The 27389-nt window shown below is 44.8% G+C and overlaps 1 protein-coding gene across 1 annotated transcript in view; it reads right to left on the reverse strand.

Moving 5' to 3' along the window:
* The window catches only part of ELL2 (elongation factor for RNA polymerase II 2), a 48418-nt gene extending 44312 nt beyond the window's left edge, over positions 1 to 4106 (reverse strand). Inside the window, exon 1 of the mRNA XM_066603008.1 lies at positions 3952 to 4106. Coding sequence (XP_066459105.1) covers positions 3952 to 4083 — 132 coding nt within the window. The 5' untranslated portion in view covers positions 4084 to 4106. The remainder of the gene's footprint in view (positions 1 to 3951) is intronic.
* Between the last annotated feature and the right edge of the window lie 23283 nt (positions 4107 to 27389).

Here is a 27389-nt window from a genome sequence, read left to right on the forward strand (position 1 = left end):
TGCAAAAACAATCGTGCGAGTGACCTAAACATCACGTCAGAGGGAAAGGGTATGTATAGGTTTAAGGGAGGGGGTTTTACAGAATTAGGACAACCCCTTTAATACCACCGTTCGTCGCTCATAGACCACAGTGGTCAGCAGCACATCCCATTTACATGAGAGGATGGTGCTGCTGCAAAGATCACCTACAGCACAAAACTACGAGCGTTTGCTTGTCCGCTGATTCCTCACCCCGTTTAGGGTTAAAGCTACTCTGCAGCTTCCATCAGCCTTAATACACTATATGCCCTGTATGTGCTCTCAGCTGAAGTCTTTTTTGCTAGCAGCCTAGTCATAAATACCTTAATGTCAACTGCCAGCAACATATGGTAGATGCTCAGTTATTAGTGCAGCTCACAAATCAATACCTAGTTTAATTACTAAGATGATGGTGCTAAAATTTACTGTGTAGATACAGCGGCGGCCTGACTTGGCCAACGCCTCTCTGCCAGTGCAGGGCTATGGCGGCTCGTTAAACCCCTAGAGATCTGGGCAAGATTTAAGCCTTTCCAAAGATACTGCAAAGGCTTTAAGAAGAGCTCAGGACACCTCCGGCTGTTTGACAGAACTGAAACAAACTTGCCAGTTTGCTTCTTTAGGTTCTCTGAAATGCAGATGTTTGAGATAGAAGTGTTAGATGAATAATCATGGCGCCACATCTATTTCTCTAGACTTTCCACCAGGAAGCCTACTGAGCACTGCAGTCGGGTAATAGATTACATTAGACCGCATGGAGAAAACCTTCTTGTGATAAGAAAGGTCACGGAGACGTTTATTGGGACGGCATTGGAAGATCAGACTCACAGCAAATTCACATTATTGCAGAAGTTTCAGATTTCTGTGCAGCTTGCAGAAATCCACAAACACGACCAATAAGTAGAAGTTTCTACAACAAATCTGCCATATGTTAAGTCATTCTAAAAGACTCCCAAGTACTCCCTCCCCCAGACTATGGCAAAGTCAAAAGTGGCAAGATATTGGCACTCATTTAAAGGAGCAGTACAAAATGCAGAAGAACAAACTTATTAAAGTGACCCTCCAGTTTAGGGACAATCTTTAGGTTATGTTACCTGCTCATGTCTCTTGGATCTGACAATTCTGGGTCCTGTTTTCAGCCGCCCAAGATGTCCAATACAATCTTCAGGCTACCCAATCTCCACCATGCATTGGTCGTGTTAGACTACTTATGCACTATAGCTGATCTGACTGGCCAGCAATAGGTAGTCAGAAATCTGCTGTGGAGACCATCTTGGACAGCTGAAAACAGGATGTCAGCCCTGCTGATCGGAGGGACGGCGACAGAAGTAAAACAGCAGGTATTATAGCCGGTCACATGACAGAATCGGAATGTCGCTTTGATATGATCATCGATCCCCTATACACTCCTCAGTGCCGGAAGCACATCATAGTGAGGTCCAGGCGTCACCCTGTTTTGGCAGTTGGACAAAGTTGGGAAGTCATGATCTATACTGTTGATCACATTTGGAAACACTCTTGGAAGGGTTATCTAGAGCTGATATCAATGACCTTGGTCATCAATATCAGACTGGTGGGGACCCAAATATTCCTGGCACCTCTATCAATCAGCTGTGTGAAGAATCCATGGTGCTTGGGCAAGTGCTGAGGCCTCTTCATTGTACACCAGGCACAGCGCCATACATTTTTCAGTGGCACTACCTGGTATTACAGCTCAATCTATTAATTTGAGCTGCAGAGGCCACATTACCAATGAATGTCTAGAGGCCTCAGTTCCCCCACTGCCTCTTCATACAGCTGATCAGCAGGGGTGCCGGCATCTGATACTGATGACCTGTACTACAAATAGGTCATCAATATTTAAAGCAACCCACCAGTTTCGGGACATATTTCAGTGCCAAGACCAGAGGAATGTATTGCTGCCGCTCCCATCTGGCAGTTCCAGATGCTGTTTTTGGCCATAGAAGATGACTGATGCCAGTCTTCAGACTACCCAATTCCCCAAAATACATTGGTAGTGCAAGACTAAGAATGCACCATTATACCTGCTCCCTGATTGGCCAGAGTTGCTCATGTGATCAGAACAGTGTACATTAGGTAGCTAGAAAATTGCTGCAGCCATCTTGGACAGCTGAATATTGGACTGGAAACGGAAGATTGGAGGGGCAGCAAAAAAAGAACTGCGGGTAATAAACTCTCACCCCCTCCTATCCCAAGATTGGTTTCAGGACAAAATCCTGCAAGTCGCTTTAAGGGTGGTTTCTTATCCATGTTGGCGGATTCCACTTTCCTGCACTGTTCAAGGAGCAGAAAAGGGAATCCTCACCGCCGAATGGCTCCGTTTCTGGATGGACCCCACTGAGTATAATGGGTCCGCCCGGACCCCATTTAGTATAGTGAGGTTCGCCCACTTGCTGCCCAGTTGCCGGATGGAAGAAAGTGCTGCATGCAGGAATTTCAGTTGCATCCATGACACAACCTCCAACTGGAGGTTCCGACGCAGATGTGAAACCGGCCTAACTCCTTTCAAGTTCCCTGCCCCTGTAGAGCTGCATTTAAGCGCCTATAATCACCTTAAGAAACTGCTTAAGCAACAATTCCCCAACAGCATTACTGGACTGAATACCCACACATTGCTATGGGGCACCAAATGCCACCCGGCTGCCCTACAAGTCAGCAACAGAAAAGTCCTTTTAAAACTGCCAGCAATATGGTGCCAACTGACACAGATAAGGGGGCCTATTCTGAAAGGACTAGATTTGGGAAATACGATTTAAACACTTTCCTCAGCAGCAGCTTCAATGCAAGTAACCTCACATATTAAACATTCCAGTAGGAGAATAATGGGGCGCCTCAATAGAACACCATAAACCACATAGAACATGACCGCCGCCATAACCCACTATAGGGAAGGAATGAACACCCATAGTCGAAAAACTGCAACAACGCTTCATAGGCCCGAGGCTGAAGAAGTGAAAAGTGACAGCTCAGCAGAACTCCCCCCCGACCTCAGCTGGGACTCCACATATTGAATGACTGCGAGAGCAGCTGGCACCGCACAGCAGAGCTGGATGTGCGCGACAAGCCGTACTGCTATTTAAAAAGTCATCCACGGCTCCAAATAAAGTAATATTAGCCAAAATAAAGCCCCTTCTGCCCAGACACAACTGCCACACATACAGGACCTCACAGACCCCGATCCAACAGTCACTTCTGTCATATAGTATAAAACAGTCTAAACAAACAAAACCAGAAACTAACAGTTACTTTGTATCATTTTCCTAATCTGCATTAAAAACAAAGTTGCGAAGTAGGAGCAGCTCTGAGCAGTGAGCCACAGGAGGGGGGCTGTATGAACAGGACGGCCGACACCTCAGTAGGAGACCCCGCCTGTGAGGGTGCCCACATACAGGGCTGATTTAAGGGTTTCAATTGAATTCAGAATCAAGGGGTCAAATCTGCTCCCGAAACCAGTGACCCCCTCCCTTGTAGAAGCCGTACAGGTAGGAGTATAACCCCCATCAGATCCCCCTGGGCGCTACCAGATAACAGCAGCTCACGACTAGCAGATATAATCCCAACGACTTCCGTCACTATATATAGGATGGCCGCACGTTATTCCATATTAGCCGGGCTCATCTGCAGGTCATCGCACCCATTATAATGCACTAGTTATAATAGTCCCTCACATGTAGGCAGGAAACAGAAACTTTCCAGGCAGCAGAGGGGGGAGGACATTACAGGCTGGGAACTTCCATGGAGTTACTGCAGTGACTGGCAGAGCCCTCCTCAGCAGCGCCCTCCTGGGGAGCAGGGAGCAGCTGGGACAGCAGCCCCGGCCACCCTCACCTGTCCCACTTCTCCTCCCTCCATTCCTGCTCATCCCACCAACTTCTCCCCACTGCAGCCATTAGTAGGGGCAGCCGCCCTGCTTACCTTAGTGTTCTGGTGGTTCTCTAGGACTCTGAAGGCGGTCTCAGTGAGTTTAACGTGAAGCACGGTGATCTGGTCCTGGGTCCCCCTCTCGCAGGACAGCCCGTACCTCCCCTCCTCACTAAGAGCCGCCATCTTCCTCGCTCACTCCCTCTTCCCCTCCCAACTCGCAGCTGAGCAGAGGGTTTTGTATCTCGCAACCTAACTTGCTTTTTCGACGACGAAACGGAAAAGGGGCCTCTGATTGGTTTACCGGATCGGCCACGCCCCGCACGTATAGTGTGCGGTGCACATCTCACGAGCTCTTTATAGCGAGGCAGGTTTTTTTCTGCTCTCTCGCCTGGGAGGCGTCATCACGTCAGGGTGGGCGGGGCTATGTGTGACGTACGAGAGATGAGTGAGTACATTTGACGTCGCTGGTGACGCTCACTCCCCGCTGTGCAGGGGCTCCGGGGTGACGGCTGCCGGCGGTGTGTACCGCTATTGTATGCATGGCGGGCGGAGCTGCTGCGCTCACAGTTTGTTTGCCATTATTTCGCAGGTTGCAGACAGGTTAAATGGATTTAAAGGGCTGCTCCCTTGATAACAACTTTCTTTGTGCATAACTGAAAAGCGAATAGTTGACTTAATTTTTGTGTCTGCTGCTTATTTAACCCCTTAGTGACCAAGGTTTTTTTTCCACCTCTGGTCCCCCCCCCCCCCCCCCTCTTTTAAGAAATCGTAACTCTTTTTTTATCCATCGACGTCGCTGTATGAGGACTTGTATTTGCGGGATGAGTTGTGTTTTTCAATGGTGCTATTTAATGTACTGAAAATATGTTTTGTTTTTTTTTAATTCTCAGTGGAGAAAAATGGCATTCTGCCTTCTTTCGGTGCGTCTTGTTTCTAAGGTGCACAAACTGCACAAAAATAATAGGATAACTTTATTCTATGTGTCAGTACAATTACTATGATTCCAAACTTGATGTAAAATTTTTTTATAATATATATATATATATATATATATATATATATATATTGCTGTACTACTTGTATTTTTCTTTTTAAGGTATTTTTAGAAATTATTTTCTGCCACCATCTTCTGCGTGCAATAGCTTTTTTTTAATTTTTCTGTTAACATAGTTGTGTGAGGGCTCCTTTTTTGCAAGGCGTTCTGTAGTTTGCATTGGTATCATTTCGGAATACATATTACTTTTTGTTCCCCTTTTATTACTCTGACCAAAAAGCTAATTTCTAGCGTTCTTTATCTTTTTTTTTTTTTTTTTCCGGATGACGTTCACTGAGTGGGGTAAATAATGCGCTACTTTGATAGATCGGACTTTTACGGTAGCAGCTATTCCAAATATGTATTTAAATTTTTTTAGTATAAATATGGCAAAAAAGTTTAGTGTGTTTTTTCTCTTTTTTTTTTTTTTTTTTTTAAGTCGCCAGTGCGGACAACAACTTGCGATGCTTTGACCGCTCCTGCAGTGTGATGTAATGCCATAGCAGGACATCTAACTGCCATCTGACAGGCAGTCTATCAAGCCTCCTCTCGGGGATGGCCTGATGGGCATTCTGCCATGACAGCTCTGGGGCCTTTCAGAATGACGCCTGCATGGGTTCCTGTGATCTCATCATGGGGGAAGGGAGGGGGAAGGCCGTATAGGACCCTTGAACATCATTCGGGGGATTTAAATGCTGCAGGTAGAATTGACAGTGGCATTTAAAGGGTTTACCGCTCCAATGAGCCGTGCGGCTTATTGGAGCTGTTGCTGCGGGGTGGCGGCTGTTTGGAGGGAGATTGCTGTGCGCTCTCTCTTAATACATAGCCTAGTGATACACGATAGGCTGGTCACTAAGGGGTTAAGAACTAGGTGTCTCCATAGTAACAGACAACTAACTTTGTTGTCAGATCCTGCAGTCCATTTGCTGTGCATGAATATGTAAATGTTATGTATTTTGTTAAAGAAAGAGTAAACAACTTTTTTTCTTTTTTTTATTTTTTTATAGATGGTTGCGATGGTCTCAACATGTAAAAGTGTGAAGACGACATCTCTATAGTTGGATTTGTGATTGTAAATCGTTAGAAGTGCGCAAATTGTAGAATATAAGAACAGTAGGTTGTTTTGTGTCAGTGTAGTTTGATCTTGCAATTAAGAGGCACTGCCAGGCAGAACTGTCTTAGGCTGGCTGCACACGGGTAGGTCAGATTCCAGATGTGGCATCCCGCAGCAGAATCCAACCCTGTGCCCAGCCAGTGACCCCACGTGCCCGGCTTCTCTCCTTTTCTGTGCTGCGTATGGTCTGAACGGTCAGCCGTCGCACATGTGCAGTACAGATTTCCCCACGCCGTCCCTAGGCGATAACTCGGAATCCTTGCGGATGGGCCGCAGATCGGACAGCTTCAATTGACTTTGAAGTCATCCATGCGGACACCGCACTCAAAATAGAGCGTGTTACAGTTGATTTCCGATTGTGTGCAGCAAAAAGCGCTTTTCCATAGCATGCTATGGGTGGAATTCGCTACAGAATCCATAGGGGAATTCTGTAATGCAAATATGCCCATGTGCAGCCGGCCTTAAGGGCTTCTTCACGTAAAGGCATTTGCGTTGCATATTACGCATGTAAACTTTGTGCGCGATACGCAGTGAATAGCAGCCTTTGATTTCAATGGGTTCGGTCGCATGCATTGTTTCCAGCGCGCATTTTGGTCACAAAATAAAAACTTGTAACATGTTCTAACGTATTAAGCTTAATTGCCCATTGAGATCACTGGGGGCACGCTTGTATGTTTTTTTTGCACACCCAAATGCGCAGGGCATGCGCACAAAAAAAAATACAGTGAGATGGTTCATATATGCACTAATGTGAATGAATCAATGTACTTTCATTCACCGCGTGCATTGTGCACATAAAACGCGGTGAAACCATACCCGTGGGCATGAGCCTGACTATGCACATATCTGGACAAATGCGCAAAGTCAATTACACACATGTGCGTTTACATACTTACACTAGAGTGCAGCCGGCCCAAGGGTATATTCACATGCATCTATGTACTTGCGTTTTTGTTTTTTGCGTGTAAGAGTGCGCGTGTTTTTTTTTTTTTGTTTTTTTTTAAGATCCTGTTGGGAATAATAGGCGAAACCCTATGAGGAATCGCCAGAAAATAGTAAATGCAGCAATTTTTCAATCTTGCAGTATCGCTGCAGAACTGCCTTTACACTAGCAAGAAAATCGTTTGTGATTTGCGCATTGCAATGCACAAATATCGTACAGATATGAAAACCATTCTTTTGAATGGGTTCGTTGACACTAGTGAGGTTTTCCTGCATGGCACCGCGATGTGGTGCTATACAAAAAATATTGCTTCATGTCCTAACTTTCTGCGCTATCTCCCATTGTTTTAAATGGGACTGGGGGCAGCCGCGGCTGGGGAATCCCTTCATCCCCACAGTGTTTTCACATGGAAACTCCTGGCATCCACGGGCCGTTCACATGGTGGGGAGCGCGATATCTGACACCAGCCTCGCTGCGTCCATTTGTTTTATTAACATTTATGCTGTTATTTACTTAGTCTCACAATGTGATCTTTAGTATACTTCGTACAGCCAAGAATTATTTCCTGTGCATCTAAAACTCCAAAGCAATCTATTGGGTAGTGCTGAAGGATCAGCCTATGGCCTCGCTCACACAGGCACTTTATACCGCGTTTAGAGCTGCGCTTTCAGTGCTGCGCTAATTGTGATATAACGCTCTCATTGTTTTCAATGGGAGCCGCTCAGACAGCTGCTTGGTCGCAGCGATTTGCAAGCGGCGTCTGTGCTATTTTTGAGTGTTTAGCGCTCTTCATCAATGATGAGGAGCGCTAAAAGCCCATGATGCTGTGGCTGAAAACCAAAGCAAAACACAGCGATTTAAATCGCTGCGCTTGTCGCAATGCGTCTGTGAGGGAGGCCTAAGGCTCCATTCATACGGAGCAGTTAGTTTGTAATAAGAACCGCACCAAAAAGTGCATTTGCAAACCGGTGTGCATTTTTTGCCACATTTTACTACAAACGTAGTAAAAGCATACATTGTTTCACCAATGCACTTTTTGGTCCCCGGTGTGAATGCAGTCTCATAGTCATACATCTGGGCCGTGCCTGGAGGTCTTTCCTAGGCTTTTGGCTGCTATGGTTACCCATTGGCATCTTGCATTTGTGGGGGGCCAATAGGCACAGTGGTCACTATTGATTTTGGCATCTAGGGAGTTGAATAATAGGGATGAGTTTTTCTGATCCTCACCATTATTACAGCCAGAGCTCAGCTCAGTCAGTGCAAGGATCGTGCAGGCGCAGGACAAGGAACATAAATGTCTGTCTGTCATAGAGGCTAAAGACAAGCCAGTCTATGATGATCCTTTACATCATCGAGGCTTAACGGTGTAGAAATAGGCAGCACCTATCTCCAGGTCTGATATGTTCTGTGCTTCATAGTACATTTGCTGCTGCAAGCTGTGCCACATAGGCTTCTTCACTTCCCACCGCCTTCATGGCTGCCACTGGTGGTTTGCTGACCCCTGCCTACTTGTTTGCCCCACTTGCCACCTACAACATGGGGCCACTTTGTAATTTTTTCCTAGGGTTACTTTGATTTCCCACTCTGCCCACTTCACATCCTATGTCAGCTACAAATGTCCCCATTTATATTTGGGCCAGCCACAGATGCACATCTCTACTGTATGTGCCAGCCACCAATCTTTGGATTGATTTGGATCGATTATCATTTGGATTCTTGTGATCCAGTGAGAATTTGAATAAAATCTTCAGTGTAAAAGAGCCCTTATCAAAAATATGTATCGCAACTAGCTCTGTTGTTTCCATAATCCAAGCCACCTGTCAAATGCAGGCTGGATGTGGGACCAGATCTATCAGACATTCGTAGTATTTGGTGTGGACTTGCCATAAATGCTTAAAGGGGTTTCCAGGTTTAAATACTGTTGATTACCTATCATCAGGATAGGTCATCAATAGTTGATCGGCTCGGGTCTGCTGCTTGGGCCCCGACTAATCAGCTGTGCGGGTGCATGCTGTCAGTGCCGCAATAACACAGGGGTCAGAGCGGAAGCCTCCTCGACAACCTACGTGTAGTGGCCGGCACTTGTACTTACAGGTACGGCTTTTATTGAAATCACTGGGAGCCATGCCTGCAGTTAAAAGTTCTGACCACTACATGGGAGGGCAGCGTGACTGCTTCTGCGCCGACCTCTGTGGATTTGGAGTGGAAGCCTCTGCACCGCCCTCCCATGTAGTGACCAGCGCTTGTAACTGCAGGCACGGCTCCCATTGATTTCAATGAGAGCCGTGCTTTCACTTACAAGCGCCAGCCACTACACGGAGGTTGGCACGGAGGCTTCTGCTCCAACCTCTGTATTTGCGGTGTTGACCGCATGTGTCCACTCAGCTAATCGATCGGGGTCCCAAGTGATGGGCCCCAGCCGATCAGCTATTGATGACCCATCATGATGATAGGTCATTAATAGTATTTATGCCTGGAAAACCATTTAAAATGGGAATACCTCTTTAAAGTTTGCATCAGTCACAGACTCCTCAGTATATTGCACCCACCATAGATGTCCTAATACCAATGTGACAAAAGTGCAATATAGCAATGGCTGGCACCCACCTCATCCTACCATGTGATTCCTGTCCCCTTTCCTGCGTGAGGATTGTCATGTCATGTAAATACATGGGGACATCAAGCCTGCTGTGTAGACCCCGTGCATTGCTGCTTACTCTTACAGTTGGGATTTGTAATGGGTAATGGCCACCAGTCATCAATATCTGACTAATTGCAGTGGAAATCTCACATTACTTGTCTTCTACTGATCCTATATTACAGTATTCATTACAGCCCAGACTTAATCACTGCAGAATTGTAAATTTATTAAAAACTGTCAGCAAGCTTTTCGGCAGACACCCTAGCAGTATGCTGAGCTCCTGCATTGCAGTCGGTGAGTTTCCATGCCGGAGGACCGAACCCTCAAGTACCTAGGCTCTTAACCAGGGGTGCATGTACCCCGGGGCATACATATCATGTCTTTGGGGAGAACTCCCTTATGATCTGCTTTTAACCCTTTCAGGATTGTAATTGATTCAATCCAATTTGAAACAGTTTAAAACTATGGGACAAATATGTCTATTGGTCCTCAAAGGGTTAATAGTTAGCACAGTGTAGGATCATAGATTTAGAGTTACTTAAAAGGGTTTCCCAGGGAAATACTATTGATATCAATAGTTTATCTGCTGGCGTCCACTGCTTGGGTCTCCAGCCGATCAGCAGAAGCCGTCTCTAGTGGTGTTTGGTGGACGTTTCTCATTACCCCCAATGAGAAGACTTGTACACATGTATGAGGCAATGGGAGGAATAGCTTGTTCCTCCGTCTCAAGTGTATGGCCAGCGTTATTCACTTTCCAGTGTGTTCATATGATGGAATTTACAGCGAATTTGATATGGATTCCACACAGACGCATCAATTAGGTATCCCATTAATTTGAATGGGAATCCATATCATAGTCTACTTGGCGCAAATTTGAAATCCACATTGCAGAGAAAAAGTGATAAAGTGAAGTCCGTTCTTGATGAGGAATCAACATTGGGTTTTCTACACACAGATTACTCGCATTGAATGAGGCACAACCATGTGCAGATGAGTGGCTACAGTAGTGAACATAACCCTTCATATGCTGCGCAAGAGCGTATTACTGGACATATAAAAGCGCATCTGTGTTCTGTCTGTTCAAAAAAAAACCAAACAGGCTCAATTCCTTTATTTCTGCATTTCTTAGCAGCGGATTCATGGAGCACACAGTTGGTATCCCGGTGTTGTCCCTTTTTATTTTGCATCCTATTGACTTGAATGGAGGAGCCTAATCTGCGAATCAGATCAGAATGTTGCGTGCTGCATGTTGTTTACCCAGTGTGTGTCCGTGTGATAAAACGAATGTATGATTTAGCGCATTGACTACTGTGGGTCCTAGTCTAGTTATGTGTAGACTCAGACAGCACACAGACTGCAAATCTGCTTGTGTGCCTAAGTATTCTATTTATTTCCATCTGGAGGGTAAGGGTCCTTGTTAGGCGAGCCGATTCTGGTTTGAACGCGTGAATGACGTCACCTGTTTAGACAGGTAAATGCATCGTTTGCTTCGTGAAACGGCATTGGTTTATAAGCGAATACGATTGCTGTTTAAACCAAACGATACGCAAACGGACCAACAATGGTTTTTGTGCTCGCAGAAACTCGCCCGCAAACGATTCTCATTCGTCGTTAAGTCATTGGCTCGCATTGAGACTGAACAATTATGATCGTTCACTTTCGTTTGTACGATTTTTTTGAAGGTTAATTGTTTCGTCTAAAGCCAGCATTACTTATTACTGGTGGTGAAGATCAGCAGAGGCGGATTGAGTGTGGTAGGAATGAGGAGTATCAGGGCTCCTTCACACGAGCGTATATGGGCAGCTATTTACCCGTGTAAATACGCCGGCCATCGGAATGAATGCGTTTGAGTCAATGCATTCCTTCTGATCGCCGGCGTATTTGCGTGGCTAAATAGCTGCGTATAAGGAGCCCTTATGCAGTGACCAGCTAGAGAACAGCACAAATAAACCAGGTGGCCTACAGAATGATTGTGTAGACATTATTTTCTTGCTTTTGTTAAACTTCTTACATTGCTACAATGCAGATACATTTGCTTCTTGAAGAAAAAACGTTAAAAAAAATATATATATATATATATGAGCACATATCTACAAATCATAAGGAAATGCTATCCAATAGGTAGGTACTAGACATATATTAGTGACCTGCAAGTTATCCCATATCTCATGGTATCCTTTCTTTGATCAAAACAAGCCTGGTAATGGAAGCCAGAAGGAAAGCTCTCATTGTATGCACATTTTATATGGTCTGGCTTTCCTTTGTCTGGATAGAAAGCTTAATTGTAATTGTTTTTATTTGATTAGTAAAATTCTCCAATTAAGATAGTAGATCAGAACATACCACTTGTGTGTTTTGTACATACAGTTTGTATAATACCCAGTGATAAGCAGAATACAGGTGGGTTGTTAAGGCAGACCTTCATCCAATGTGTGTGACCATATTAGGTGATTGCTGACCGAACCCTAAATTCTTAGTATTTCCATACAATGCAAACAATTAGTATATATTACTAAATCAGAATTCAGAGGGATAGCAAAATAATAGTAATTGTTTATTTTACATGCAATTGTTACAGCGTTACAGTCGCAGCATGTCCTATATTTGGGTTTGCCCTTGCATCGCCCATTGTTTTCAATGGGGCCGTCAAAGCTTCACACCGCGTGCAATCCTCTGATGCGGCTGTCAGCCATGCCGGAGGATCACTACTTCCCCGAAGTGGTGCGCAATGTTTTTGATACAAAAACGCCTCGCATCCACGGGGAAATCACACGTTAGTGAGCGCGATATCGGGCCGTGTTTAATGGCCTGATACTGCACTCATCCGTGTCTAGTGGCTTGCGAGCCTCCTGCATATGCAATCTGACCCGCTCGTGTAAGCCCGGCCTTTGGCTGCTATTACACAGTGGAGTTTCTCCCCTGCTCGCCATCAGACATGCGCAGTACTTTTTTTTTTTTCCAATGCCAATAACACGGAATATGTGGCCTTCCTGCAATGTCAATTGCAGAAGGGCCGCGTGTCTGACAGCTTCCATTGACTTCAATGGAAGCCATCTGTGCGGAATCCGTACCAAAATAGAGCATGCTGCGATTTTTCCTTCAGTCACAGAAATTGCAATATGATGCCGCAAGTGTGCAGGAAAAAGAGCTTTCACATAGCATGTAACAAATGGCATTTGGTGCGGACGTCAACCGCAGATTCCGCAATGCTCCACTAGCTCCCGCCCCTTCCCAATGCCATCAGCAGGCAAGGAGAGGGAGTTTAGCAGAGCTAAACTCTCTCCCTGCCCGATGGTATTCCGGGCTGCGGCATATATTCGCCGCACCCGGGCCGTCTGAACGGGCGCTTAAATGGGAGATGTAGTTTTCACTTGGTCACGCTGATTTTCAGCCACGTTGCGATTGTCACACAGCCAGACGAAAATAACAGCGCCCGTGTGAAGGAGCCTTTAGGCCACTTTCACATGGCCGTTAAAATCTCACAAGATTTGTGCAATACGACACATATGACCTATTTGTTAAATGGATGCCATAATAACTTGTGGGTGACGGATGCCACTGGTGGGTATCTGCTTATCGCATTAATTACCTATAGGTTATAATGGCATCTATTTAATGGATACATCCATATGCTACCATGTTACAAAAATGGATGCTTTCAATGTATACATTTTTTATTGGACTCCATAGGATGGAATAGTGTAGTATACAACACATTTTTGCCATAGATGTCCGACAGTCCTGTATAGATCATTGGGCACTGGTGGCCTGCATCCACTGGGGAAGGGTGTCTGATGAGATAGCTGTGCAGCATTGATGATATTTACATATCACCACCTTTTATAGAAGCCATTATAAACCTGTCATTTTATTGTTTGGCTGGGTGACCCTGCCTTATATGGGAATAACCCGACGGTAGGGTTTTCGTGAAAGATTACCTTTAATAATCCTCATGTTACCTTATGCAATCAGACTGACAGATCACTGACGGTTTTCACTAAAGTCCAAAGCTCAGTAAGCAGACAGGTCCTTGTGAGCGGTCAATGATTCAGCTGGAACGGGAGACATTGTGCTGATCGCTGGCAGGAAAGGATTAGAAAAGCTCTTTGTTGTGATGGAAACAAAAAAATTGCACTTCAAGTTGTTTAATCTCTCCCATATAATTTTGCAGTCTTATGTTCTCACGTTACATGATTCATTCTTCGTCATTAAGGCCCTCTTATACGGAACGATTCGTTCAAAAAATCGATAAAATGAGTGAAAGTGTACGATAATACCGATCATTCAGTCATTCTCATTAATTTATAGACCGAATGTGAATGACTGCATGATTTTTCATTTGAACAAGCCAACGACGTATCTGCCTGTCCAAACAGGCTGGGATTTATAGAAAGGATCTAAAGCTTAACTTGTATTAGTGTGTCTAATTTAAAACAAGAGCCGATATAGAATCAAACAGAACTATGGATGGCACCAACTAGTGTGATGGTATGCCACCCCTAAGGGACTCAGCGGCCTGGATCCTAAAATCTAGCTGGCAGCCTTAGGTTCCTATGGTAACAAACACCAGTGTCGGTGGGCATGTCTGAATAAATGGGGACAGTAGGAGGTGCACCCTCGCTGTCACTCCTCTCACTGAATACCCATCTGTTTTAATGTAGCACCCCAATGCAACACCCCCTCCCGGTCCTAGCATTTTAAATCTGCCACGGTGAAAGCTGCAGGTTATCCTCTGGCAATGCTGGGGGATCAGCAGAGGTACACAATTAAGGCGGTAAGTGCCTCCTCCCCGCCACACAGCATTAGTAGAATGCTAGTCTCCTCATGTGCTGTAAAACAGCCACGATGCCCTGAGGTGACCATGTGGCGTTTTAACAGGGGTCGAGGCTGGCAGCACTGAGGTAACTGATGGAAAACTATCCTGGCAGTCCTGAACCCCAAAAATCAAAAACCGTAATGCAAATCTAGGGTAGTGCAAATAGATAAGAAAATTAGCGCTAAAAGTAACGAGCGCTTAGGCTCCAGACCTGTATTTGTCTTGTCCTCAGGAGCCTAAAGAGGGCTACGGGATGTTTGCGAGTAAAATAATAAACCAGATGATCGGTGCCGTCCCGCCCAGATGGTAGGTGGACCATCTGAATGTATAAATGGGCTGCCCAAGCGAACCCTGATGTCGTTCACTCAAACAATATATCGTTTGGTGTAAATGGACCCTTTTGTGTACGGCTGTTGAGTTTTGTGGAGCCATCATATGGCTTTCAAAGAAGGCTGCTGAGCGATACTGGACCTCTGTATATCTCCTTTTTCATTTTCGACCAATAACAAGACAGTCTTTTTTTGGAAATGTTTGGCCACATTTGACATTTTTATGCGATAATCACACGGAAGACAGTTCATCTATGAAGGATCTTTCTTCGAAAGAACATCCCAGTATGATCATTTTTCCATCACTGGGTGTCCTCTAACATGTATGCCCAATTTAAGCAACTGTAATGGCCAATATAGATGACAATGCATATGGCTGCGGCTGGAAAACAATTGTTCACCTGGCAGTTGTTCGTTGAACAGTTCATCAATAGAGATGAGCGAACGTACTCGGATAAGCACTACTTGTCCGAGTAATGTGCTTTATCCGAGTATCTCGCCGCTCGTCATGAAAGATTCGGGGGGGAGCGGGGCAGAGCGGGCGGGAGAGAAGGAGAGAAAGATCTCCCCTCCGTTCCTCCCCGCTCTCCCCTGCAGCTCCCCGCTCCGCAGCGCGTCCCGAATCTTTCAGGACGAGCGGGGAGGTACTCGGATAAAGCACATTACTCGGACGAGTAGTGCTTATCCAAGTACGTTCGCTCATCTCTATTCATCAACCATCAACCTACTTCTATCTAATGTGCAAGGCGATTGTATATATTACAATGTCAGTGGGACCAGCTAATGATTTGGGGTAATGGGGGTGTCCTGGCTCTCCCCTGACAGCAGAAAAAAAAGTATAGTGTGTGTTGGATTTCAACATGCCTGATCCTGTGTTTTTACAATAGTTAAGCTGCTGCCATCAGTGGTTTCTGGCAGTGGCTTAAAGCCCTATTACGCAAGCCAAGAATCTAAAAATTCTTGTTTGGCCGAGCGGACGACCTGGTGACGTCATCAACAGCTCATCCATGTTCGCGTGACCTGTTTAAACTGCACGATTCTCATTGAGAATTGTCAGTTCTTGTGCGCTAGTCAGTGTTTAAACTGCATGAGAAGTGACGGAGCTGGCACTTGTGAAAAAAAACTGAATGAAACGCACAACCTTATGATCTTCCTCCCTCATTGTTTAGTCGTTTGCCGGAGTTTAGGCCAGTTTCACATGAGCGGCAAAATCACAAGATTTTCTCGCGATACAACAGTGCAACAAATCACATATATGTGAAGCCCATGCCTTCCAATGGATCCCTTCACATTAGCAATGTTTTGTAGACTGCTACATTGCGAGAATACAAAATTGTGACATGCTTTTTACAGCAGCGATTTGCTTTGTTTGTAGCCCATGTTTCCCTATGGAGCCTACCTCTGCGTTGCATCGCAGGAAAACGTGTTTTCGTGTGGTGCAATGCAACCTTTACAATAGGAAATCCTACCCTAAAATGAGCCCTAAAATCTCGCAGCGGAATCAGACAGGTGACCCCCAGAGACCAATACTCACCTGTCTGGATCTGCCGGGAGTGTCTCGGCTGGCGCACATGTGCAGTGCAAAACATGATACGCCGGTGCTGGGCTATGACACAGATTCCCACGATGCTTCTGCAGTGCTCACTGCGGAAGTGCCGCCGAACGGACAGCTTCCATTGACTGCAATGGAAACCGTCTGTGCGATTTTCCGTGGGTGGAAAATTGCAATTGATTTCCGCTCCGAATCTTTTAACATAGCAGATCTATGGACGGACATTGCTGCAGAATTCGCGGCGGGCATCTGGCTGCGGAATTCGTCTGTGAAAATCCGTCCGTGGGCATTGGGCCTTACAGACAAATATTTTTGCTGTAGCTAAATGATTTTCTTTTGAAAAAGATGTGATTTTTTTTTTTTTTTTTTTTTTTTAACAAGAAAAACTTTCACTGATAACATTTTTCTGCAGAGAGAAATTTTCCATCAAGTCCAATAATTGTTATGGCTGGCTGTAGCCATTTCTATTACGTAAACTAAATGTGTGTCTGAGGCCAGCCTTTAGTTCTCCCTCCCCCATGCAACTTAGAAGTGCCTGCTGTGAAGCCATTGGACTCACTGTGTTTGATTTTTACGACCTATCTTATTGGCTTCTAGTTTTCTAATATACTCTTATTTTTATATCCGGCTCTATTGTGAAACTTTGCAGATAGGAGGTGTGATGAAATGTTTAGAGAGCGGTGTACTTATCTAACATTGAGACAATTGTAGCAGCACCTCATCTATCTAAGCAGAGTAATCACAATGTTTGCAGAATTTTAATTTAATGCTAATGAGACACAGGAAAAGTCAGTATATTGCTGCCCATAATTCCCCATCTTGTGTTACCTAGTTCTTGGCTATGTGTCTTTGAAACTATTCTCCCTTTTAAACAAGCCGATTCTCGTTTAAACGAGCGAGTGACGTCACCGCTAAAGGCCTATTTACGAAGAACGATTAGGCTGGGTTCACACGAGGCGGATTTGCCGTGGAAATTCCATGCGGCCGCTAATCCCGGGATTAGCCAGCCATGTGGACGAGATTTCTGAGAAATCTCGTCCACACAGGACGACATCCGCTGCGGCTAAGCCGGCAGAAGCCGCGAATGCGGTGCGGATTTGCCGACCGCAGCATGTTCATTTTTTTTTCTCCGCTGCGGCCGCACTCTCCTCTATGGGAGCGCCAGCTGCAGCAGAAGAGCGAGCGGCCAGGCCGCTTCAAAACCGCCGCGGGTTTTGAAGCGGTGGTTCTCCCGGCGGAAATCTCGCGGTTTTTTCGCTGCGGCCAAACCGCGGGATTTCCGTCGGGAATCCGCCCAGTGAGAACCCAGCCTTATAGTTTAAATAATCATTCAATTGTGTGAAAATGAGCGATAATCGTTCAGTGTAAACACGGCCAACAATTGAACGGCTAATGATAATTCATTCACTTATTGCTTGTTGTTCATTTTATGCAAGCATAAAAATGATCGTTTGTTATTTGCCATTTGTTCTGTGTAAAGGGCGATCATTTAGTCATTCACAAGCCATTTCCAGACTCCTGACAGATCAACAATGGAGTGAATGAGCTATGATGAGAAAATGTAAAAGGTTGTTATCTGCACATGTAAATGGACATCGTTTTGAAAGCAAGCAACTCGTTTTCTTGTTTCAACAATTAATTGCTCTGTGTAGAAGGACTACAAAGCACTGTCATTTGTCCAGATGTGAGCTACAAGTAGAAACCAGGATGCTCTTAACTTTCCTGACTTTTGGACTACCTGAATCCTGACTTCCATCCACCAGGTAGTCGCAACTACCTTGGACCTTTGTGGCAGGTCTTTATATCCAGGCTTCCTAAGATCCCATGTATGTAAGGAGAAAAAGACGCTAAGCACTTCATGTGTAGAGTTGTCACTATTAAAGAATAGGTGGTGAGATTGCTATTTGCTTACCTCAATTGCTTGTGTGAGAAATATTCAGATCGCTGCCAGCTCTGAACATCTTCATTCAATAGCCACGGGGGACAGCAAGTAGATCTATTGTTGTGTTCAGCTTGGCGCAGACCACGGGCAAGTCACCAGGGATAGATTTATTCTTTTATTATAACTTGAAGTATATTAAAAACAATGCATTTTGGGCCAGGACATAACTCTGTGTCAGGTAAGTACAGGATACCAATAAATATATTTCCTGGTGATTTGCTTATGGTCCATATTAGACAAACACAACAAATGAACTTTTCATGTAGGCAAATTTGCAGATATGGCCTTCAATGTGCGGCTAGATTTTGGTATATCTATAGTTTGCATTCTAAAAAGTGTAATTAAATTTGCTATTCTATGCACAGTATACTTTTTTCCCTTTACAATGGGAGTAAACTACCTGTTAGAGAGGCGCGAACGTACTCGTTTAGGGCGATTTCGCACTCGAGCACCGCTTTTTTCGAGTAACTGACTACTCGGGCGAAAAGATTCGGGGGGTGGCGTGGTGGAGCGGGGGGTAGCAGTGGGGAACAGGGGGGAGCTCTCCCCCCCCCCCCCACTTCCCTTTGCAAGCCCCCACACACCCCCGGAGCCCCCCGAATCTTTTCGCCCGAGTAGTCAGTTACTCGGAAAAAGTGGTGCTCGAGTGCGAAATCGCCCTAAACGAGTACGTTCGCTCATCTCTACTACCTGTAGGAGAACGTTTGGCATTCCCTGACAATATGCACCAAGGGTGGCCATTCACACTATGATTAAATGTAGTCATGGCTAGCATCTCTTTTTGTATTCATTTCTTTGTGTAAATAGCCCAAAATGGCTATGTGGCAAATGGTAATGTTTAGCTTCCCAACATCCGGATATGATTGGTGTTCAAAAAGAAGCATTATCATGGTTTGCAATCCACAGAATAATTAGGTTTCTTATGGCCTTTTTAAGTCTTTTGTATAAATGTTAAAATGATAATACATGGTTTAGTTTGTTTGGCATAAATGTAACATTTGGCCCAGGTTTAAAGGAGATGTCCCGAGGCAGCAAGTGGGTCTATACACTTCTGTATGGCCATATTAATGCACTTTGTAATGTACATTGTGCATTAATTATGAGCCATACAGAAGTTATAAAAAGTTTTTTACTTACCTGCTCCGTTGCTGGCGTCCTCGTCTCCATGGAGCCGACTAATTTTTGGCCTCCGATGGCCAAATTAGCCGCGCTTGCGCAGTCCGGGTCTTCAGCTTTCTTCTATGGAGCCGCTCGTGCCAGAGAGCGGCTCCGTGTAGCTCCGCCCCGTCACGTGCCGATTCCAGCCAATCAGGAGGCTGGAATCGGCAGTGGACCGCACAGAAGAGCTGCGGTCCACGAAGGTAGAGGATCCCGGCGGCCATCTTCAGCGGTAAGTATTGAAGTCACCGGACCGCCGGGATTCAGGTAAGCGCTGTGCGGGTGGTTTTTTTAACCCCTGCATCGGGGTTGTCTCGCGCCGAACGGGGGGGGGGTTTAAAAAAAAAAAAACCCGTTTCGGCGCGGGACATCTCCTTTAAGCTATAGGGTTATGGAGTACTTCTAAAATGTAGAACCACTGAATATCACTAAAAAAAGGTTGCCCCTCGTGTTGGAAAGTATATAGTTGATTAACAGCTCTTTCCTTCAGGCCACTTTCACACAGTAGCACATATTTTAGATAACATATTGTATCAGTATTCGTAAGCCAAAACCAGATGTGGGGCTAAAATATGTAACAAGTGTGACTTTCCATGATATCTTTTTTTCTTTTTATATTCCACTCCTGATGCAAAATACTAGCATGTGAGAGTGACCTTACTCATATCAAAGGGGAGATTAGAACACCTCTTTGTTCCAGCACAGCAAGAGTTTATAGAGAATTGTCAGATGCCAGAATGACTATAGTTAGCCAGAAAAGTCCACTAGTTACAATAGCATGTTAGTAGGTTTGTACTGGTTGTTTGAAAGTAGCTGGAAAAGAATAGCCCGGACTATGTTTTTATTCTTCTTGTCAGCAGCACTAAAGCGGGTGAGTGAGAATTTGATTCCATCTTCTTGTCTTCTCATCGTGAACATTTTGAGATGATGTAGCAGTGGGGCCCAAATCATGTGATTCCTGGAAACCCTGCAAGTATTGATAAACTTTATTTGTAAGCGAAGTGGAAAAGTTGATAGAAATGTATTTTGATATGGAAACATTAAACACAGATAATTCATGATTCTGACTGCATTTTAATACAAAACTACTTTGTTACAGAATAGAGAGTATAACAGAAAACATAACATCAAGAAGTAGAAACGTAAAAACAAACACTTCTGAAAGCCTTGGCTTGAATGCTACATCTTTGTTACTTTGTACAATGGGGAGAATAAGGGTGTTTGCTCGGGGCACTGTGTCTGGAAAGACCTGTCCACTGCAATTTTTAAAAGGCTATGCGAATAGAAGCTAAAACTGAAAACTAAAGCAAATAGTGAAAATCTAATACTAATTTTTTTTTTTTTTAATACTTCTACATAAAGCAGTCTCCTTGAAACAATGCTGGGTAATTTCTTATATTGTGAATCACTCATTTTAATACTGATGTAGTTAATATAGCTGTAGGTATTCAATGAAGCAAAAGATCATTATTCTCCAACAAATTTCACATCCGTATGCTCACTTAACAATATGATGGTGCTGAAAAGCATACCAGTTAGTGGCCATAAAACATCACACAGCAGTTTTCCACCATGTAGAAAAATTTCTTTGCTATTATATATTTGCTTTATATAAGGGGTCTGAGAATTACCCTGTTTCCCTGAAAATAAGACCTACCCTGAAAATAAAACCTAGCATGATTTTTAAATGGTGTCCAGGTAGCTATATATGTAAAAAATAAATATTCTGGAGCAAAAATTAATATTAGACCCTGTCTTCTTTTCGGGGAAACACGGTAGGAAATGTCTCACTAATTATGTCCTAATGGATATTTTTGTACTGGCTTCACATGTAAAAATTGCAAGGCTATAGATTTGAGATTTTATTTCCAGGAAATAATCATCCCCAAGTGTCTTGGAGCTACAAATTTCCTTGTTTCTACTAGGATAACATGTCCACTTAGCTCATGGAAGAGTTAGACAGGTTTTGGTGCATGGTTACCCTAAATTGTACGTACGTTTTCAAATTTTTTTAGAATACTATTGCTACACCAAAAACCCTGTCCGGATTGGATGTAATGGTTGTCCAAAAGGATGGATAGATATACTAGTTTTATCTTGGGAGCACAAAACTATCAATAATGAAACTGTAAGGCTGCCTGCACACGAGCGGGTCGGATCCGGCAGCGAGAATTCTCGCCGCGGGACCCGACCTGAGAGCCTGCAGGGACGAGCGCGTACTCTCCCGCGCCTGGCGGCCCCAGCTCTTTCATGTGCCGGCTGCGGCGCAGCCGGCGCATGCGCAGACCGGAGCCCACGGCCGGGTGAGTGCGAGCCCCGCACAAAAATAGGACATGCCGCGGTGTGTTTGCCGCGCGAGATTTCGCGCGGCCAAACCGCGGCCGTCTGCATAGGAGTGCGTATTGTAATGCACTCCTATGCAAACTTTCAGTGGCGGAAATCCCGCGGGAAATCCTGCGGCGGGATTTCCGCCCGTGTGCAGGCGGCCTTAGGGTGAGATTTCCTCTTCCCCACCTATCCTACTAATACAGAAAAACCCTGCATAAAAGTGAGGCAATCCCTAGGGAAACCCCATGTCTAGAACCTGGATGCCAACTAGTCTGTCCCTATATGTTAAAGGGGGTGACAATTGACAGATGTAAATAACAATAGCCACTAAAGCACTTGGAAGCAGATGTAAAATGCCTGATAATGAGTATAAACACCAGGGACTTATCTGAGTGTGAGATGGCACCATGGAATGGACCAGAACCCCACCATGCAGAGGAATAACCGGCGTCCTCTCAGAGGAGGGGCCAGAATATATGCACTGCAGTAATGGTTGATTAGCTGGCTGGGGAAAGATCTCTCCAACGACCAATCAAACACCACACCAGCAGACAGTTGTTTAGTTGTCAGCACCCAGCTCCAATTGACAGGCTGTATGTGCAGATACCACGGTCTCGTCAGCCTGGACCCACTTTCATGTTGCTGCCACCTTGCTATGATAACTTTTTAGAATAGGCTGTAATGTGAGTGTACATGAGGAAAAAGGCTATTTCTGGTCATAATTATGACTTGTATATTGCATTTTGTTGTTTTTTCTCTGCGGGCTTAATCTCTAATTCTCAGTTTTACCTGAGCTGATGAGTGGAGACGAGCTGATATGATATCTCCCCTATACTGCACACAGAAATCACTATCTTATATACAGAGAGGCAATAGCAGCAGCGTAGATGACATATAGAAGTACTGAACAGTGTAGGTGTGATTCCAGTAGCAATGAGACAGTAAAGCCTCTTTCACATGGACGACAGCAATATCGCCGCTACAAATTGCGGTGATATTGCAGCTTTGTCCCCGCAATTTTGTAGCGCCAGCGATATGTTTTCTTGTGAAAAATCGGGCATCGTATCACTACTGCCCGCGATAAACTCACATGATTTTATCCCGAAAATAAAAAAAGTGCTATCCCGAAAATAAACCCTAGCTGCACTCCAAAAAAAAGGAATACTTAACTAAACTGCTCTCTGGAGCTCCGCCACACATCCCGCAGTCCTTGTTCGCTCACAGAAGATCACTTCCTGGTTGCGGGATTAATAAATACCTGATAAATGGAACAAACAAAGGTGTATTACAAAGTTTTTCATATTCACCTGTGCTAGTGATTTATGCAAAGTTTGTTGAAAGCTCAGTGACCAATTCAGTCTATGGCTAGCATAAAGAGGTACCTTTACTTTTTGGGGTGGGATTTTAGTGAGATATGGAATATAAACTTTGTAGTACATTTTATTACTGTACTATTGCTCCTTGTTTAAAAACATTGCCAAACTGCCTTCTAAACAGCTTCTCCCAGCTCTGCTACTGGAGTGCATATCACAGTTCCTATGAAATCCCTTGACTTGTCAGTCACTTGGTTTTTAACAGCTAAAAAGCAAGCGACTATCGGCCATGTAAACAGGAGCCACTCAATGAGCAATTCATGCTTACTGTGAATGAAGATGGTGGGGTGGAAGAATCCCTGGCCACTCCGCCTCCATTCACAGAACTGTGTAAGGACTCCCAGACAATTGGCGAGGGCAATATTGGCCCTTGATTCATGGCCCAATATCGCCCTCCCAGTCCTTCTGAAATCCCCCGGATGCAAAGCGTTTTCACATGGAAACCGCCTCGCATCCCTGCTGGGGTTCCCTTCATTCTCGCTGTAGCAGCCACAGCCGCGGCAGGATGTGGTGATGATGCCGCCAGCCCCATTGAAAGCTATAGGCGATATTACAAAAAGAAGGTCATGCTTCGATATTTTTATTTTTTTATTTTTTTTTCATGTAGCATTGCAGGAGTGAAATAAGCGCAAATGAGTGTGAAACTATTGAAAATCATTTGGTTTCATAATCATGCGTTCTCACTTTTGCATCGCGAGAAAATCATGCAATTTTTTTCAGCAGTGTAAAGGAGCACTAAAGCAATAGTCAGGCGGCAGTCCGTGGAATGGCTGTCAGGCACTTATGTGGCCCACAGTTGTCCTGTGTCAAGATACCTTAACTAAAGCCCCATTTACACGCAAAGATGATGACTCAAAATTTGCTCAAGACGGTTTGAGTGACAGTTTTAAGCGATCATTTTGCATAGCTACTAATGGGCACTAATGCCTATTAGTAGGTTATTAGCTTCCTTTGCATTTAAATGAAGCTCCCTTCGCTGTATCCAGATAACAGCGGGTGGTCTGTTATCTGCATTCAGCTCTATTCTCCTGCAGGACTGCAGCTGAATACAATGTTATCAGCGCTCCCATAGAGAATCACAGCGTCCGCCCTTTGCTATCAGCTGGCCGGACAAATAATGGCTTTTATGCTGAACTAAAAATCATCGTTCGGGCCGAAAAACTAACGATGGTAGCATTTACACGCAACAATTATTGCTCAAAAGACATTTGAACCAATTTTGAGTGATAATTGTTGTGTGTAAATGGGCCTTAAGTGGTGTGTGGACTGCATTGGCTATGTACAGAGGAGTCGGCTGCTCAGCCTGCCATGCTCTGGAGTCAGAGACTAGGCTATGTGATTGCTTTCATGCATTCAATGATGTGCCTGTGCCTGGCGGCTGTGCCAGCTTCTGTAGCTCCCTGCAAAACCTGTCAAACAGCTGACTCCCCTGTACACTGAGCCAGTGTAGTCTCTGTATGCTGCTTGCTTAGAAATGCTATATGGATTTCTCATAGAATCAGCAATGTGTGCTCAAGTAGTGGAGCTGAAAGAAACTGTTTGCATATCAGTTCGACTGAGTTTTTAAAGGGGTTGTCGATTTGTAAACTATTGATAGCCTATCCTCGGGATTAGTCATCAATAGTAGATTTATGAGAATTTGTTGGCAGGGACCTCCACCGACCATCTGTTTGCTGAGTCTGTGTGCTGGTGCACTCAGCTGATTTCTGCATGAAGCAGACTGCTCCATTCCCACTTCAGTGACCAGGCTTGGTATTGTAGGCAAAGTTCCCACTGAAATTAATGGGAACTTTGCCTGCAATACCAAGCCTGGCCACTACATTGGGAATGGAGCTGTCTGTATGTATGAACACACACACCCAGCAAACAGATGATCAGCGAAGCTCCAAAGTGGCAGACCATGGGCTATCAGTAGCTCACAACTACAATGAGGCAAAATACAGTAATGCTGCAAATGTATTAAGTGGATTTCACAATTATAACTGATGATAAAAGTTTATATCAGTGATCTGTGTATTTAACTTGTAAATTTTTTTGATTGAATAGGACATTAATATGAACAGAGTATTTCCTTGTGAACATAATTTTATACAATAACAATTCTTTAGACAACAAAAAATGATTCATTGTGGATTCTAGTTGTAATAATTAAAAATCTATGGCCTGTATACCTATAATAAATAACAATAGGACGGGTATTCTGGATATTGGGCAAAATTTTCAATATTTCCGTAACTTTTCCACTTATTGCCATTATTCCAAAAGTCCATCTAAATCCTCAAACTGAGCTCCTGTACCTTTTTTAGCTGAAGTGCGCCACCGCTGCTCTCCAGCCAGCTTCAGATTTCCACATTGTTATTTAAAATGACAGTTGGGGAGTGCTAAAACTACATCTCTCAGAATGCTCCATTGCCATTTTTCTGAGAAGTCCACATTTACGACTGTACAAACAGTTGTCCTTACAGAATCTGAAGGCACTGAGCATGCCTGACCAGTAAACCAGCAGAACATACAGGTCATAAGCACTGGACTAAGGGGCTGGGGGGAGACCACAGGTAAAGCAATATCTCAGCAGCTTTGTAAAACAACTTATTATGTTATATTGCAAAATTAATAATCTTTATTTGTATAGTGCCAACATATTCCGCAGCGTTTACATAGACAGGGGGAATACAGAAAGACAAAAGTACAAAAATTACAGAACCACGGTTACATATAGTAATCAGTTGATGGAAACAGTAGGGGTGCGGGTCCTGCTCCAGCGAGCTTACATACTACAAGTAATGGGGGGATACAGAAGGTAAAGGGCTGGAGATGTGCACTGTATGGCAAGGTGGAGAGTGAGGGGTGATATACACATAGACAATGGTCAGACATTTAGCCGTGTGACGGCAGAGTCGGTATGACTGCAGGGGCAGTTGATGGTGGCTGGCAAGGGTTGCAGTCAGTAGGTCAGGCGGCGTAGAGGGGTTTGTTTAGGAAATGCGGTATGCCTCCCTGAAGAGGTGCGTTTTTAGAGCACGCCTGAAGTTTTGTGAGTCCTGGATTGCCCGGGTATCCTTTGGTAGTGCGTTCCAGAGGACCGGTGCTGCTCTGGAGAAGTCTTGAAGGTGGAAATGAGAAGTTTGAATTAGAGGGGCGCTTAGTCTGGTTTTGTCAGCTGAGCGGAGAGCCCGGTATGGGTGATGGATTGAGATGAGGGAGGCAATATAGGGGTGGGGGGTGGGGGTGGGCGCTGCACTGTGGAGGGCTTTGTGGATTAAGGTAGTAAGTTTAAATCGAATTCTGTATTTAACAGGCAGCCAGTGCAGTGACCGGCACAGGGCAGAGGCAACGAGTAGCGGCTGAACAGGAAGATGAGCCTGGCTGCGACATTCAGGATGGATTGGAGAGGGTATAGTTTGGTGCAGAGGAGGCCAATCAGCAACGAGTTGCAATAATCAAGGTGAGAGTGGATGAGGGCAACAGTAAGCGTTTTATCGCCTTAAAAAGCCTATAACTTTAAGGCCTCTTTCCCACGAACGGATTTCCGCCGCGTAATTTGCGGCGGAAATCCGCTGCGTTGCCCGCAGCTATTAGGTTCTATTGAATCTAATAGCTCAATGCTCACAGTGCGGAATTCTACCGCGGAATTCCGCACCGTGAAATCTTCCGTCCTCACCCGCGGCATGCTCTATTTGCCGCGGGTGTACACGCGGACGGCTTCCATTGCAGTCAATGGAAGCCGTCCATTCACTCTATCTTCCGCTGTAGCACAGTGGAAGATAGCGTGAAAACGCTTCCCCGCCCACCGCCGCCGCGTCATGTGACGCGGTGGGCGTGTCACATGACGCGGCAGGGGTGGGCGGGGAAGCGTCATACGGGAGCGAGGACGCCAGATCCGCAGGTAAGTTTGGGGTCTCCTGGGGGGCGCCGTGACGGGCTCCACCGCGGAATTTCGCGGCGGAGCCCGTCACGGCCGTGTGCAGCCGGCCTTAATCTGAATCGCTGCAATACCACTTTAAGCCAATAATACATTGTGACAGTTTCTCTTTTGTACCTAAGAAACACCCCAATTTTTGTTATTTTGCTTTCATTTGGCTATATACTTAGCAATTAACACTAATCACGTGAATAAGTGTACAATTGTTAACAATAACAGTTGTCTATAGTCCTAAAAATATTTAGTTATGACTGATTGAAATCTACTCGATTGGTCAAATTACTTTATTGTTCATGCTTCACAATTTTGCTCTGATTTTCGTCTTCGGCCATTAAAAA

Source organism: Eleutherodactylus coqui, chromosome 5, assembly GCF_035609145.1.
Source record: "Eleutherodactylus coqui strain aEleCoq1 chromosome 5, aEleCoq1.hap1, whole genome shotgun sequence".
NCBI lineage: Eukaryota > Metazoa > Chordata > Amphibia > Anura > Eleutherodactylidae > Eleutherodactylus > Eleutherodactylus coqui.